The sequence below is a fragment of the Carettochelys insculpta genome, chromosome 2 (assembly GCF_033958435.1).
Source record: "Carettochelys insculpta isolate YL-2023 chromosome 2, ASM3395843v1, whole genome shotgun sequence".
Taxonomy (NCBI): Eukaryota; Metazoa; Chordata; order Testudines; family Carettochelyidae; genus Carettochelys; species Carettochelys insculpta.
Window position 1 is genome coordinate 20,239,896 of NC_134138.1, and position 14,430 is coordinate 20,254,325.

The 14,430-nt window shown below is 45.1% G+C and overlaps 1 protein-coding gene across 6 annotated transcripts in view; it reads right to left on the minus strand.

The window, feature by feature from the left end:
- The window catches only part of EFR3A (EFR3 homolog A), a 121,113-nt gene that overhangs the window by 41,391 nt on the left and 65,292 nt on the right, over positions 1–14,430 (minus strand). For all 6 annotated transcript variants that reach the window (XR_012644337.1, XM_074986648.1, XM_074986649.1 and 3 more), the window contains exons 9-10: positions 5,964–6,042; positions 4,872–5,007 (exon numbers count right to left, since the gene is read on the minus strand). Coding sequence is in view for 5 of the 6 variants with exons in the window: in XM_074986648.1 (XP_074842749.1) it covers positions 4,872–5,007; positions 5,964–6,042 (215 nt within the window). In the remaining variant the exon portion in view is untranslated. The remainder of the gene's footprint in view (positions 1–4,871; positions 5,008–5,963; positions 6,043–14,430) is intronic.

Genomic DNA, 14,430 nt, shown 5'->3' on the forward strand with positions numbered 1-14,430 from the left:
ACCTGTTTCTTGATCTTGTCCATCGCTCCCTCCAGATGTGTGATGAAGACACTTGGTGATATTGGATCTCCTTGTCTCATACCTCTACTCGTTTTAAACCAACTTCCCAACTCCCGGCTTGTTTTCACTGCTGCCTCTGCATTATCATTGATATCTTTCAACAACCATATTAGTCTGCTATCCACTCTGTATGACTCCAACGCCGTCCAAGTCACTTTCTGATCTATACTGTCAAATGCCTTTTGAAAATCAACAAAGCAAGTGTATATGTTTTTGTTCTTTCGTCGAGCTTTCTCCGCTATCAGTCTTAGTGACAATATCTGCTGTATGGTACTTCTATCTTTTCTGAACCCTGCTTGCTTGTCTGCTGTATGCTCTTCTATCTGCGATCTTAATCTCTCAGTCAGTATCATCATCATCAGCACCTTACCTAGATGACTCGTTATGGCAATCGTTCTGTAGTTCTTGCACTCCAATGTACTTCCTTCCTTGGGTATTGTCTCTAGCACAGATCTTGTCCATTCCGTAAGTGCCTTCCCTTCTTTCCATGCTATATTACATAGTCGGTGTATTTCCTGAATCATGCTTTCTCTGCTGTATTTGATCATCTCTCCTGTGATCTTATCATTTCCAGGGCTCTTGTTGTACTTTAGTCGTTTTTTCCACCTCCTTCTTTGAAATATCTGTCTCGATGCTCGGGGAGATCTCTCTTTCAATTCTTCAGTCAGTCTCTCCGAGACACTTGGGTCCACCCGTGCTTTGTACAGATCAGTGCAATATCTCGTCCATCGCTGCACAATCTTCTCCCTGTTCATGAGCACTTCTTCGTTCTCATCTTTTATTGCCATCTGCTTTGGTTGGCATTTCCTGCTAATATTCCTAATTGTTTTATTCACCTCCCTGGTCTTACATTCACCGTAATACCTCTCAGTATCTTCACATTGCTTCTCTAACCATTTCTCCTTATCCTTTCTGGCTGCTTTCCTTACCTCATTGCATTTCATCCTATATTGGTGTTCTGCCATCTCATAAACATCTCTTCTGATCTTCAACGCTCTTTTCTCTTGAACCAACTTCAGTGTCTTCTGGGTACTCCACTTCTTATTGATTTTTTCTTCTTCTGGAACAGTCTGCTCAATTGCCTCTTCTATAGCGATGGCTATCCCTGCAACTCTCTTATATAGGTCTTCCTCTGTGGCAATATTCTTAATCTTCTCTTCGAGCGCTGTTCTGTATGCATTCCCTGTTTTTACCTCACATAGCCTTGCCATCTCTCTTCTTTTCTTAAACTGTGTCTTACATTTTCTTTTGAGCTTTATCTTGATGTTTGCGATCATGAGACTGTGGTCTGAGTCTATATCCGCTCCTTGGAAAGTTCGGCACTGCTGTACAGATGTTATCCATCTTCTTCTCATCAAAATCATCTCTCTCATGCTCTTTGACTTCCCACCATTCGATTGCCATGTCCACTTCCTACAGTCCTTTTGCTGGAATCTCATGTTGCAAATCACCATCTCATGCTCTGTAGTAAACTCTGTTTCTCACGTCGTTCATTTCTTTCTCCATATCCAAACCTTCCCATGACTCTCTCCCAACCTTCATTATCTGTTCCAACCTTCGCATTCCAAACTCTTCCGATGATCAACACATCTTTCTTCGGTACCACCTCCACTGTCTTTGTCAAGTCTTTATAAAATAGCTCAATCTCTTCCTCCGTACTGTCCAACGTGGGTGCATACACCTAAAAGACTGAGATGTTGAACGGTTTTGCTTCGAATCGCGTGACCATCGTTCTTGCACTCACTGGTTTGTATCCTAATAATGCTCTTCTAGCTCTTTTGCTAAGAAGGAATCCAACTCCTGCTCCATGCTTCATTTCGTTTCCTGACCAAATGACTTTGCAACCGCATCTCTCTCCTGATCCCGCCCAATGCATCTCTACCAGTCCAAGTATAATCACATCGATCTCTCTACACTTCCTTCCAAAGCAGCTCTAATTTTCCAGTTGCCCACAGTGTTCGGACGTTCCAATGGATAGCATATGTGTTAGGTGTAATTTTCTTTCGGTAGCCAACTTATTGACCAACCCTGATCGCTCGATTAGTATCGCGGATCTTGTTTATCTGGGTGATGTCCGAGCCGGCATCTTTTAACATTTGATTGTACTGGCATCAGATTTCATTTGTGTTGTTGTTTAACGGTCAGCGCATCAACACATATCTGAACAACCCTCCTTCATCCAGGCTTAGGACTGGCATGGAGCTCTCAGTGGCTTCATGGCGGAGTTCGGCACATGGTGGCATATATTATATTCGTGTATGTGCAGGTAAAGGAGCCCCGATGGTATGGTTGATGCTAGGTCCCGTGATATCACTGGTGTAGATATGTGAGCAGTGAGGTTTTTGCAGGGATTCATTCCAGGCTTAGAGTTACAGTTTTGTGATCGGTAGTGGCTGGTTGGCAGGCTGGCTGTATGTACGGACAGGCCTGCCTCCCAAGGTTCATGAGAGTGAAAGATCGTTGTTCAGGATGCATTTCAGATCACTGAGGATGCATTGGAGAGGCCTTAGGTGGGGGCTGTATGTGATGGTCAGTGGTGTTCTCTTGTTTTCCTTGCGAGGCCTGTCTTGTAGCAGGTGGTTTCTGGGTAGCCGTCTGGCTCTGTCAATCTGTTTTCTCACTTCCTTAGGTGGGTATTGTAGTTTGAGAAAAGCTTGGTAAAGGTCTTGTAGATGTTTGTCTCTGTCTGACGGATCAGAGCAAATACGGTTGTACCTTAGTGCCTGGCTATATACAATGGATCGTGTAGTATGCCCTGGATGGAAGCTGGAGGCATATAGATAAGCATAGCAGTTTGTTGGTTTTCAGTATAGGGTGGTATTTATGTGGCCATCGCTTATCTGCACAGTAGCGTCCAGGAAGTGAATCTGTTGTGTGGACTGGTCCAGGCTAAGGTTGATAGTGGGGTAGAAACTGTTGAAATCATGGTGGAACTCTTCAAGAGCCTCCTTTCCATGGGTCCAGAGGATGATGTCATCAATGTAGTGCAGGTAGAGGAGGGGTGCCCGGGGACGAGAACTGAGAAATCGTTGTTCCAGGTCAACCATAAAAAGATTGGCATACTGTGGGGCCATGCGGGTGCCCAAAGCAGTGCCACTGATTTGAAGGTATAATTTGTCCTCAAATCTGAAATAGTTGTGGGTGAGGATCAAGTCACAAAGCTCTGCCACCATTTGTGCCTCAGTCTCATCAGGGATAATGTTCCTAACATTGGAGTCCATATTGGTGTCAAGGGCCTCTACATCCATGGTGGCCAGGATGGTGTTTTCAGGAAGGTCACCAATGGATTGTAGTTTCCTGAGGAAGTTGGTGGTATCTTGAAGAAAGCTGGGGGTACTGGTAGTATAGAGTCTAAGTAGAGAGTCCACGTATCCAGACAATCCTGTGGTGAGGGTGCCAATGCCTGAGATGATAGGGCATCCGGGATTTCCAGTTTTATGGATCTTGGGTAGCAGGTAGAATAAATCTGGTTTGGGTTCAAGGGGTGCCTCTGTGTAAATTTGTTCCTGTGTTTTTTTTTTTATAGGGAGGATCTTGACCAGATGCTGTAGTTTCTTTGTGTATTCCACAGTGGGATCCTGGGATAGAAACTTGTAGAATGTGGTGTTGGAGAGTTGCCTGGCAGCCTCCTTTTGGTAGTCTGTCCTGTTCATGAGGCCCTTGTTCGCCTCTTGGATGACAATGTCAGAGTTGTTTCTGAGGCCATTGATAGCGTTGCATTCTGCACTGCTGAGGTTATGGGGTAAGCAATGACACTTTTCCACAATTTCTGCCTGTGCACATCGGAGGAAGCGTTCTATATATATATAGGACCAGTTTGTCATTTCAACCATTAGAAGGAATCCATGAGGAATTCTTTTTTGTTTTTGTACTGTAGGCGTGAGGGTACCTGTGGGTCAGTGCGCTGTTCTGTGTCATGTTGGAAGTATTCCTTGAGTCGGAGACGGCAAAAGTAAGCTTTCAGATCACCACAGAACTGTATCAAGTTTGTGGGGGTGGTGGGGCAGAAAGAGTCCTCGAGAAAGGGCAGATTCTTCTGCCAGGCTGAGTGCGTAGTTGGATAGATTGACAATATTGCTGGGTGAGTTAATGGTACCACTATTGTAACCCCATGTGGAAAGTAGGAGTTTAGATAGTTTACAGTTCTTTTTCTTCTTTAGAGAAGAAAAATGTGTATTGTAAATACTTCATCACAGTGTCTCTCCTCTAGGGTTTCACTTATTAAACAAAAATTTAGCATTGCATCTGGACTCCTCAAGTCCCTTCAGGTTCTTCTCCAGAGTTTCACAACCATTTTCATATCAGGACTTCACCGAATTTCCTAAGCAAGGACTCACAACAGGCTCGCTTTCTCAGGGTGGGACCCCAGCTCCCTCTGTGGAAGGAGCTCTGCCATTTCCACTCTGGACCCTTTGCCCACTATTCTTTGGTAAATTTTCCTTTTGCCAGTCTTTGTGAAGACTCTTAGACATTGCTCCTGCCCTCTGACTAAGCAAGAGGCTTTGTCTCTCTCACGTAATTATTCAAGTCTACATTCCCCAAATTCCTGGTTGTAAAGGGCTAAAGAGCTGTAACAGTCATGGTAGGCTACAACTGCATTCATAGAACCAGAGCTCTGGAACAAGCTCCAAGTGCTGAACAAAATTTAGGCTAGTTCCACCTCTACTACAGAGAATGAAAATCTGATTAAATTTTGGATTTGGAAAAAAGTTAGAAATGGTAAAAGAACAACCATAAGTGTAAGTTTGTATTCATTCTGAAATTCATAGAAATAATTAAATGATTTGACACATTCATTTACAATGACTCACCAATGGATCCTTTAGCAGCAATGGCAACTGCTTCCAAAAGAACCTGAATAATGCCAGCTCGGACTCGAGGTGAATCCCTTTTGCGAGCATCAAGGTGCCCAAGTATCTCTTGTATTACATGATGGGAATATTGTGCCTGTAAAAGTAAAAAAATGTTGTTTTCATAATCAAAGACAGCTTCATAAACAATCATTCAGCCCTGAACTCAATCTTGCATGGTGCTCCTCTTCTCTTCAGCAGGGTTCTGTGGTACAATTATAGTTTCTAAATTCCAGTCAACGAAGAACTAGACTAAATGTGGATAAAGGATGTCAAGAAGGACCAAATTCTGTTAGTTCCCTATATCTCTCAAACTGCACATGGATGAAATGGCAACTATTAGTTGTGTCATTTAGAACAAGAGTTTGAGTTAACGCGACGATTCTCTCTCTTTTGGATATGTGCACTTTTTGTGACTTTATGGCTATGTCTACATTTGCCCCCTTCTTTGAAGGGGGAATGGTAATCAGGCTGATGGGAGATTACTAATGAAGAGCTGTGATGCATATGCAGCACTTCACTGGGCTAATCCTCCTCCATGGCAACTTTGAAGTGTAAAACTCTGAAGTGCCAGCATACTGTGAGGTGCAAAATTTTGGGGAATAAAAGCATTTTGAAGTGCCCGTGGCTACATGGCATGCTGGCACTCTGAAGTTTGACATTTGGAAGTTGCTGCGGGAGGAGAATTAGCTTAATGAAGCACTGCATATGCATGGCAGCGCTTCACCATTAATCTCCCATCAGCCTCGAAGAAGGGGGCAAGTGTAGATGTAGCTGTGTGTTTTGTTCTCTCCTTTGTCACACTTAAAAATCTGAGCGCATATGAAAATTAGATTCTTAAGTGATTCTTGGTCACAGGTATAGGCTTAAACAGCTTGACAACTACTGGTGGGTGAGAACAAATCTTTCCATTAGGTATATAAATGGCAGGGGCATTGTACATTCTTTGCCTTCACTGATCAATAGAGATCTATCATGATGAGTAAGGATGAATATAATCAAGGTAGTCAGCTTAGTTCTTATGGTACCTACAGGTTTAATAATCAAACCTACCTGTATAGAATACATGATGATTTTGAAGCAGGAGACAGCAAATTCATTGGGGTCCCAGAGTCTATGATGGTCTAAATGTCTGGGGGGAAAAAAACAGACACCAGTTTTTCCTTTTTAATATTGATTCTTGATAAAATTATGGATTGTATCTTAGCAATTGGTTTTCAATCATTTTAATCTGAAATTCCCAGTTGCTATAATGAAACTATTCTCGCGGTCCCCTTTGTCGTTGTTGCATAGCAAAAGATTTCCACGTTGTTAGCTCTGAAATGACGATTTTGTAATTACAGAAGAGGATGGGAAGTCAGGAGATCTCCGTTCCAGCCAAAATCTATAGCCAGAACATTGACATTTCAGTTTGTACAGTTGGTCACTTTAGCTTCTACTTTTGAACCTAAGTAAGTGGCTTTATTATCAGAGGTGCCAAGCATTCCAGGGGAACTCTGAAACCAATGTAAGATAAAAAAAAAAAAAAAAAAAGTATGATCCTGATCCTGTAGCTGAGGAAGCTGAGACAGGAAGGTCAAAGTTTTGAAAATTCATATTTCTAGTATGGGGCTCCGCAACCCTGGCAAAGGTGCAGAGTGGCATGTGAGCCAATTTTAAATGGCATGCAAGATGGGAACTCAGCTCCACCCGTCCTCCCTCATGCAACTGCAAGCTGCTCAAAGCCATGCCGTCTATGGATTAACAGAAGACCAGCTGATGGCTACCAACCAGGACTTAAATGGTAATGCTTTGCACCTTTATTTATTGATTAATGAAGCTAATATAAGTAGGACTTTTAAGTGACTTTAAAAAGTATTACCAGCATTCAGACTGTATGTAGAGGTCAAAAGGTCAAATTTCAGCACTTCACCTTATAAAGATTACTGACCCTTGGTTTAAATCAAATTGTTCCAAAAATCTCCTCAGACACCTCAATCTCAGCTAATTTCTCAGATTTGCCACCTAAAAGAAATGACTCGGGTTTGGGAATCTCCCACAGATCATCAGTCATTAAGACTGATACAAATAATTCATTTAGTTTATCTGCAATGGCCTTATCATTCCCGAGCACTTTAGCATCCTGATTGTTCAGTGAAACAACTGGCTATTTTTAGCAAGCATCCTGCTTCTGATGTACTTAAAGCATTTTCACTCTTACTTTCAGTGTCTGGCTAGATGTTGTTCCATTTCCTTCTCGTCCTTTCTAATTATATTTTCCACTTCACTTTATGCTTCTATTTTCCTCATTAGGATTTAACTTCCACATCAGTTATTGCACAGTCACTTAAGCTCTTTCTCAGGAGCAGATATACGAGGAGACTGCTTAGCATGCTCATTTGGTGTCAGAAATGGAGTGGGTAAAGAAATAATCTAAGTCCTGCTAAAGGATTTGGTAACTTATCAATCCAGTTGGCAGTACGTGGCATAGACGGCAGAAGGTATTCACTGATTAGCAAGACTTCATTAGTGGGAAGGGCAACACTTTCCAGGGCAGGGGCCTGTAGAGTATTAAGAATGCTGCATAGGTTGTCTTGTTTGAGCTCAGCCTGACACCCTGAGAATTAACTAGTCTTCTCATTTTGTCTTGAAAGACTAAAGTTCTCTGGAGGAAGAGACATTTAACTCTTGTGTGACTGCTTCATTTGAAGACTAAGGTGAAATACTGGGGGCCTGGAGGAAGTCTAATTTATTTTGTATTACCTTATTTTCTCTTACAGTTTCTCTTAATTTTCACAATGGAAATGCTTGGTTACGCTCACTTTTGTTTAGAGACAAGTTTCTTGGCAATTTAACTTTAGGATTCTTATGCTCTTCAGTGGTACACAGTGTTTTGCAGCACTCATATCCTTCCACTCACAATTATTTATTAAGGATCTACTTATGCTGGCTATCCTGTCACAGTGGAATGCACAGAATGTCGACCACAGGGCCAGATTAACCTGAAGGAGAGGTTTTTTTCAGCCATTTCCTCAGGAAAGGAATGTGCTTAGCAGAGCCCTAGAAGTACATAATTACCATGGCTGACAGCATGAATAGTTGGAGGAGGAGGTGCCTTTTATTCAGAAAGAAAACAAAAACAAAAAACCCCAAACCACCTGGCCTACGGGAGGCATTGTAAAAGTATAACAAATGTTTTTTTTTCCTATAACCATACTGAGAGGCCTAGAGTGCCTCTGCAGCCAGAATAAAGACCAGCCACCATTAAATGTAGAACTTTAAGTCAGATACTCGCATTCCATCTAAATGGCATTACAAAAGTGTCACATGCTGTTAAAGGAGACCACATCCTAATATCACCCACTGTCACCAGATAAAGCAAGCAGATCTCAAGATGTATAAAGAAAACTTGGTCAACAGCATTTTGTCTGGCAAGAAACAACTTATCAATAAATGAGGTTGTGGAATCCCCATGCTATGAGGATTGTCCACACTTTTCCACTGTTTTCTGTATGATCTCTGTCTGGTTTGCAATTGTTTCGATCTGCCGTATAGTTAATTTTGCTAGGTGTAAATCAATTAAGGTGGTGAGATTTGATTGGTTAGGCAATTCCATTACCGTAGGTTATGAATGGTTATACTAAAATAGTTGGTCATGGTATAGCTAAGCAAGACTCACGTTTCACTACTTAAACTGGAGTCCAAAAAGCAAAACAACAGAAAGGAAGAAGGAAAGAAGGAAAAAAGGACATCAAGAAGGGAAAAACCTGGGAGGACTCACCCCCAAGACCAGAGCTGTGAGACCGTGAGTTGCAGCAATCAGCACGCAGAGAGATGATTTTGTCTGTCCAGCAGGGGAAGTCTGTCTGCCTTTATCAGGATTGGCAAGTATGATACTGTAAGCTTTGCACGTATTCTACTTTCTTAGTAATTGTAAATAAATACTGAATAAGAACATTACTGTGCAAAGCTTTTTCAGTGGCACAGATCCTGCATACCCACAGTGAATTGTCCCTTGACCCTAGAAATTGGGTAAGGGTGGAAGTTCAAATTAACAGAGTCACACCTTGAGCCCTTGGAATTGGGTAAAAGTGTGTGGGTGTGTCCCTGAGGTGTGGAAGGGATAAAGAAATTTGTGCGGGTAACAGACATGGCTGATGTCCAACACCTAATTCTAAAGATTGGTACAAAGCCCTCTTGTCTTCAGGAACTGGCCATCCTCTACCAAGGCAAATTAGACAGTGCTTGACCAGCAAATTAGACAGTGCTTGACCAGCACAGCAGAATGAAATACCCTGAACATTACGGTCTACCTGCCTTAGAACACTGGTCACATGGAACGAAGAGGAGATCGAAGACTGTCCAGCTGCAGATACCCCAGATTCCTTCCTGCTCTGCCTGGTCATATGGGGAAAGATCTTAATTCTTGAGAAATTCCCAAGGATATGCAGAGGGACACCAAGGTGGAGCAACTGTGGATGCACTGGTGAAGTGTTGGTAATTATTAGAAAGGTACCTCCTGTCTTGTACCAATGGCACTCTTCCTCTAAAGGTTCCCTGCTTCATGTTCATTCCTTCTCTCCTCTCATGCCCGGTTCTCCACAACTTCTGAACCCTGTCTACTAAAGTGATTCCTTTCTCCTTCATCCCAGAGAAACCCAGAATGCTGGGAGAGGGTGGCTTTTACACTGCTTCCCCACTAAGACTTCAAGAGGCTTATCTCAAAATCAGTAAAGCAAAGGGCATCAGACACTGAATGGCCTAATGGTTATGTTGCACTGAGCTCTGCAGCTGCAGTAGAACAGTATGGCAGATGACCCCTCCTGCTGTAGGCTATATGGTCTGGCACACTGACTGGGACTCATTCACCAGGGATCGATTTGGAAAATTTGGAACTCTTCTAGTCAAATGAAACCACTTATATCTTCAGATTTAGCTTCTTCAGTATGAATAATGGTGACAGAATATGCAACAGCAAAAACAATAACTGGTCCAATTTCCTCCCAGGTCTTTCCATGTGGTATAAATTGCTTTCAGTAATTTTTACCACTATCAAATCATTTGAATATAGATGCCAGTGTCTACAGTTCATTCACTTTTGATATGCAGCTATTTATTCAGCAAAATGTTGAAAGAACACCCTTCCACTTCAGTATGTAATCTCTGAATATATGCAATTTGGTTAAAGTGCATTATGGACAACAAAGAATTCAGACTGCGTGAAGTATGCATATTCTGCATTTATAATGCATGAACTTCATACAGGTGGTCATAAAATACAAATTCTTTTAATAGATTAGCTGCAAGAGTAGTAGTAGCATCCTTCAGTCTACGTAGACTATGGAATGCGCCCTTCGTAGTTCTGTTTGGCATCCTCATTTGCAGCGTCGGCTGTGACTGTGAAGACCCACATGAGAGTGACAGTCCTTGCTGCATCAGTTGCATATGTAATGGGTGTCTGGCAGGTCCGTTCTGTGCTTTCTGTGGACTCACTTCTCCTTTGCTAGCTGTCTGATCCTCAACTCACCCTTCTGAAGGCCCTTGTATAGTTCCTGCCTCCATCTGCTGCGATCATCTGCCAGCTCCTCCCAGCTGTCTGGCTTGAGGTCTACTTCCCTGAGGTCTCTCTTGCAAACATCTCTGAAGCGCAGCTGGGGGCGTCCGGGAGGTCTTTTGCCAGAGGCTAGCTCGCCATACAGGATGTCTTCTGGGATCCTTCCATCATTCATCCTGTGGACGTGGCCAAGCCAGTGGAGCCGCCGCTGCCTGAGGAGACTGTGCATAGTTGGGATTCCAGCTTGCTCAAGGACGGCAGTGTTGGACACTGTCCTTCCACGATATTCCAAGGATGAGCCTGAGGCGGCGCAAGTGGAACACATTCAGCCTCTTTTCCTGGCAGGCATACAGGGTCCAAGTCTCGCTGCCGTAAAGGAGGGTGCTGAGCATGCAGGGTCTGTAGACTTGCATTTTGGTGAGAGTGTACAGCTTGTTGTTATTCCACACACTCTCGCTGAATCTGGACAGAGTTGTGGCTGCTTTACCGATCCTCCTATTTAGTTCAGTCTCCAAGGACAGGGTGTCAGTGATGGTGGACCCGAGGTAAATGAACTCGTGCATGACCTCTAACGTATAGTTGTCAATGCTGATTGATGGAGAATCAGCAACGTCCTGAACTAGTACATTTGTCTTCTTTAGGCTGATGGAGAGCCCAAAGTCCTTGCATGCTTTGGAGAACCGATCCAACAGCTTCTGAAGCTGGTCTTGTGTGTGACATGACAGCAGCGTCATCTACGAACAGCATATCTCTGATGAGGACTTCCCGCACCTTAGATTTAGCTTTCAGCCTTGCAAGATCAAACAAACAGTTTCCCGTCAGATCTTGTGTGAAAAAGATGCCCTCTGTTGAAGATCCAAAGGCGTGCTTAAGGAGGAGTGCGAAGAAAATCCCGAACAATGTCAGAGCAAGGACGCATCCTTGTTTGACGCCGCTCCTGATGCTCAAAGCATCCGATAATGTGCCATCGTATTGGACGGTTCCTCTCATGTCTTCGTGGAAAGACTGGATCATCTTGAGTAACCGTGGCGGACATCTTATGTTGTGGAGCAGTTTGAACAGTCCATCCCTGATGACCAAGTTGAAGGCCTTGGTTAGGTCGATGACGGCAACGTAGAGTGGCTTCTTCTGTTCCCTGCATTTCTCCTGCAGCTGCCTCAGAGAGAAGACCATGTCGACGGTAGATCTCTCTGCGCGGAATCCACACTGTGATTCAGGATACACCCTCTCAGCAATCTTCTGGAGTCTGCTGAGGATGACACGAGTGAACAGTTTACCAGTGATGCTTAGGAGGGAGATTCCACAGTAATTGTTGCAGTTGCTTCTGTCTCCTTTGTTCTTATACAAGTTTATGATGTTAGCGTCACGCATGTCCTGTGGAACCTCTCCCTCTCTCCAGCACAGGCCCAGTAGCTCATGTATGGATCCCAGGAGAGTGTCTGTGGCACACTTGATTACTTCTGGTGGTATACCATCCTGGCCTGGGGCCCCTCCTACTGCAATGTTGTCGATGGCTTTCTTCAGTTCATCCACAGTTGGTTCCTGGTCCAGTTCGTCCATTACTGGTAGGAGATCAACGGCATCGAGGGCTGAGTCAACCACAATGTTCTCGCGAGTACAGCTCTGAGTAGGGCTTGACCCAGTGCTCCATTTGTTTGGCTTTGTCAGTGACGACTTCACCAGATTTGGATTTCAGAGGTGCCATCTTGTTCTGGATGGGTCCTAATGCCTTCTTGATGCTCTCGTACGTTCCCCTGAGGTTACCAAAGTCAGCACTGGTCTGGATGCTGCTGCACAGCTCCAGCCAGTAGTTGTTGGCACAGCGCCTGGCCGTCTGCTGTACTGTTTTTCGGCTGCTCTGAGCACTTGCAGGGTATTATGGCTCGGTGAACGTTTGTACTCCAGGAGCGCAGTGCGCTTTTTTTGATGGCTGGAATCATCTCAGAGTTAGCTTCGAACCAGTTGTGTGTTTCTAGCTCTTCTTCCAAACACCGACAAGGCCGTGCTGTACATTGTATCCCTCAGATGCTGCCATCTGGATGTCACATCAGCACCCCCAGGGTTGCTGCGCATTCTCCTCGAGGGTCACTCTGAACTTTTCAGCTCTCTCTGAGTTAGCCGTCTTTCTGGCATCGATGTGGGGCCTTCCAGTTGGTTTAGAGCAGTGGAGCTTCTTGGGAATCACCTTGAGTTTGGAGTAAACTAATGAGTGATCTGTATCACAGTCAGCACTATGATAGCTGCGTGTCAGAAGGACGTTTTTGAGGTTATCACATCTAGCGATGACCATGTCTAGTTGATGCCAGTGTTTTGAGCGTGGGTGTCTCCATGACACTCTGTGCTGTGGCTTGGTTTGGAAAAATGTGTTTGTGATGCACAGGTTGTGGTACGTGCAAAGTTCGAGAAGACACTGACCACTTTCATTCATTTTTCCCACACCAAAGTGGCCTAAGCAGGAAGGCCACAAGTCACGATCGGCTCCAACTCTCGCATTGAAGTCACCCAGAATGTACAGTTGTTCGCAAGCAGGTATTTGCGCTATGGCAGCACTAAGCACGTCATAAAACTTGTCTTTTACTTCCGGTGCGGCGTACGGGGTTGGGGCGTAAGTGCTGATCAGGTGGATAGGACCGGCACAAGTCTGAAGTATGACCTGAAGGAGTCTTTCTGATCCACCCATGACTAATTCCACCATTTGTAGAAGGGTGTTTCTGATGGTGAAGCCAACACCATGCTCCCTGGGTTCTTCTTGGGCTTTACCCTACCAGAAAAAGGTGTAGTCCTTTTCCTTTAGAGATCCCAAATCTGAGAGACGTGTCTCTTACAGAGCAGCAATGTCAACTTGGAGCCTCTTCAGTTCCTCATCGATGACAGCAGTCTTTCGGGTGTCGCTGATGTCCTGAAAATCTTCAGTCAGACTTGTCAGCATGGTCCGCACATTCCAGCAAGCAAGCTTAAAACTTTGATGGCTTCCTTTTCTTGTTGATTTTCTTATTGGTTTGCCTGGTGCTCAGATTTCAGGTCACTTGTCAGGTTTGGAAACCTTAAGCCTCACGCACCCAGTGAGGCAGGTGAACTGTGGCGGGACAGTACCCTATTGGCTGGGGGCTGCTCAGCTTGAGGCGGGTGGTGACTGTCCAGTGAGATGCGACGATCTCTCCCACCGTTGGAGGCAACCCCGGCGCTCGTTCTCTATGCCAATCGAGCAACAGCTTATAAGCGGTATCTGTTACCTCCCGTGTAGGTTCAATGCTGTTAGCGATGCTGGAGTACCTCTCCAGGCGCGAGCTTGGGCAATTATTGGGACCCTGGGCTGCCCAGATGCCAGTGTTCCCCTCTTGGCTTTACTGATATAGTCCAAAGGAGAGGATAACCTCTACGTCTGGTACCAGCTCAGCTGCAGGAGTTGCCGGGTCAATGCCAGAAGTTGGCACAGAACCGCCTTAGGACTCCCCTCCGGCTTTCCTGTCAGGGTTTACTCCCTTAGCCTTGCTCCTTTCCAGGATAACCCACAAGGCAGTGGGGCATGGAGAACGTGGGTACGGTCCCACTACCTCTTGCACCTCCCTGGTGCCACGTCCCCAAAGCTCCCTGTGACGACCTCCTTGCCTCCCCAGGACCCTCCGCCCCACCCCTCTGCCTCTCATTGGCTACCATCACCCCCGGATCCTCCCTTCCTGTCCCCTTTTCCCCCCCCCCCCCCATCTACTCTCATGTCTCCCAACTGCACCACACTGCCCCCTATCAGTTCTCGTTGCCTCCAGCTCCCCCTTCCCCTGGCCTCTCTGCACCTGGCCACATGCTGCTGCAGCCCCACGTCCTCCAAGAAGGTGCCGAACTTGCAGCCCAGCTGCACCCTGGGTCCCAGCCAAAGCTACCAACTCTTCATCTGGCTACGGCTGTCCCTGGAGCCCCACAGATCTAGTGCGGTGCGTGCATACAGGGAGCGCAGGACGGGGCCTGGAAGCCATGCAGTCTGAGCCAGCA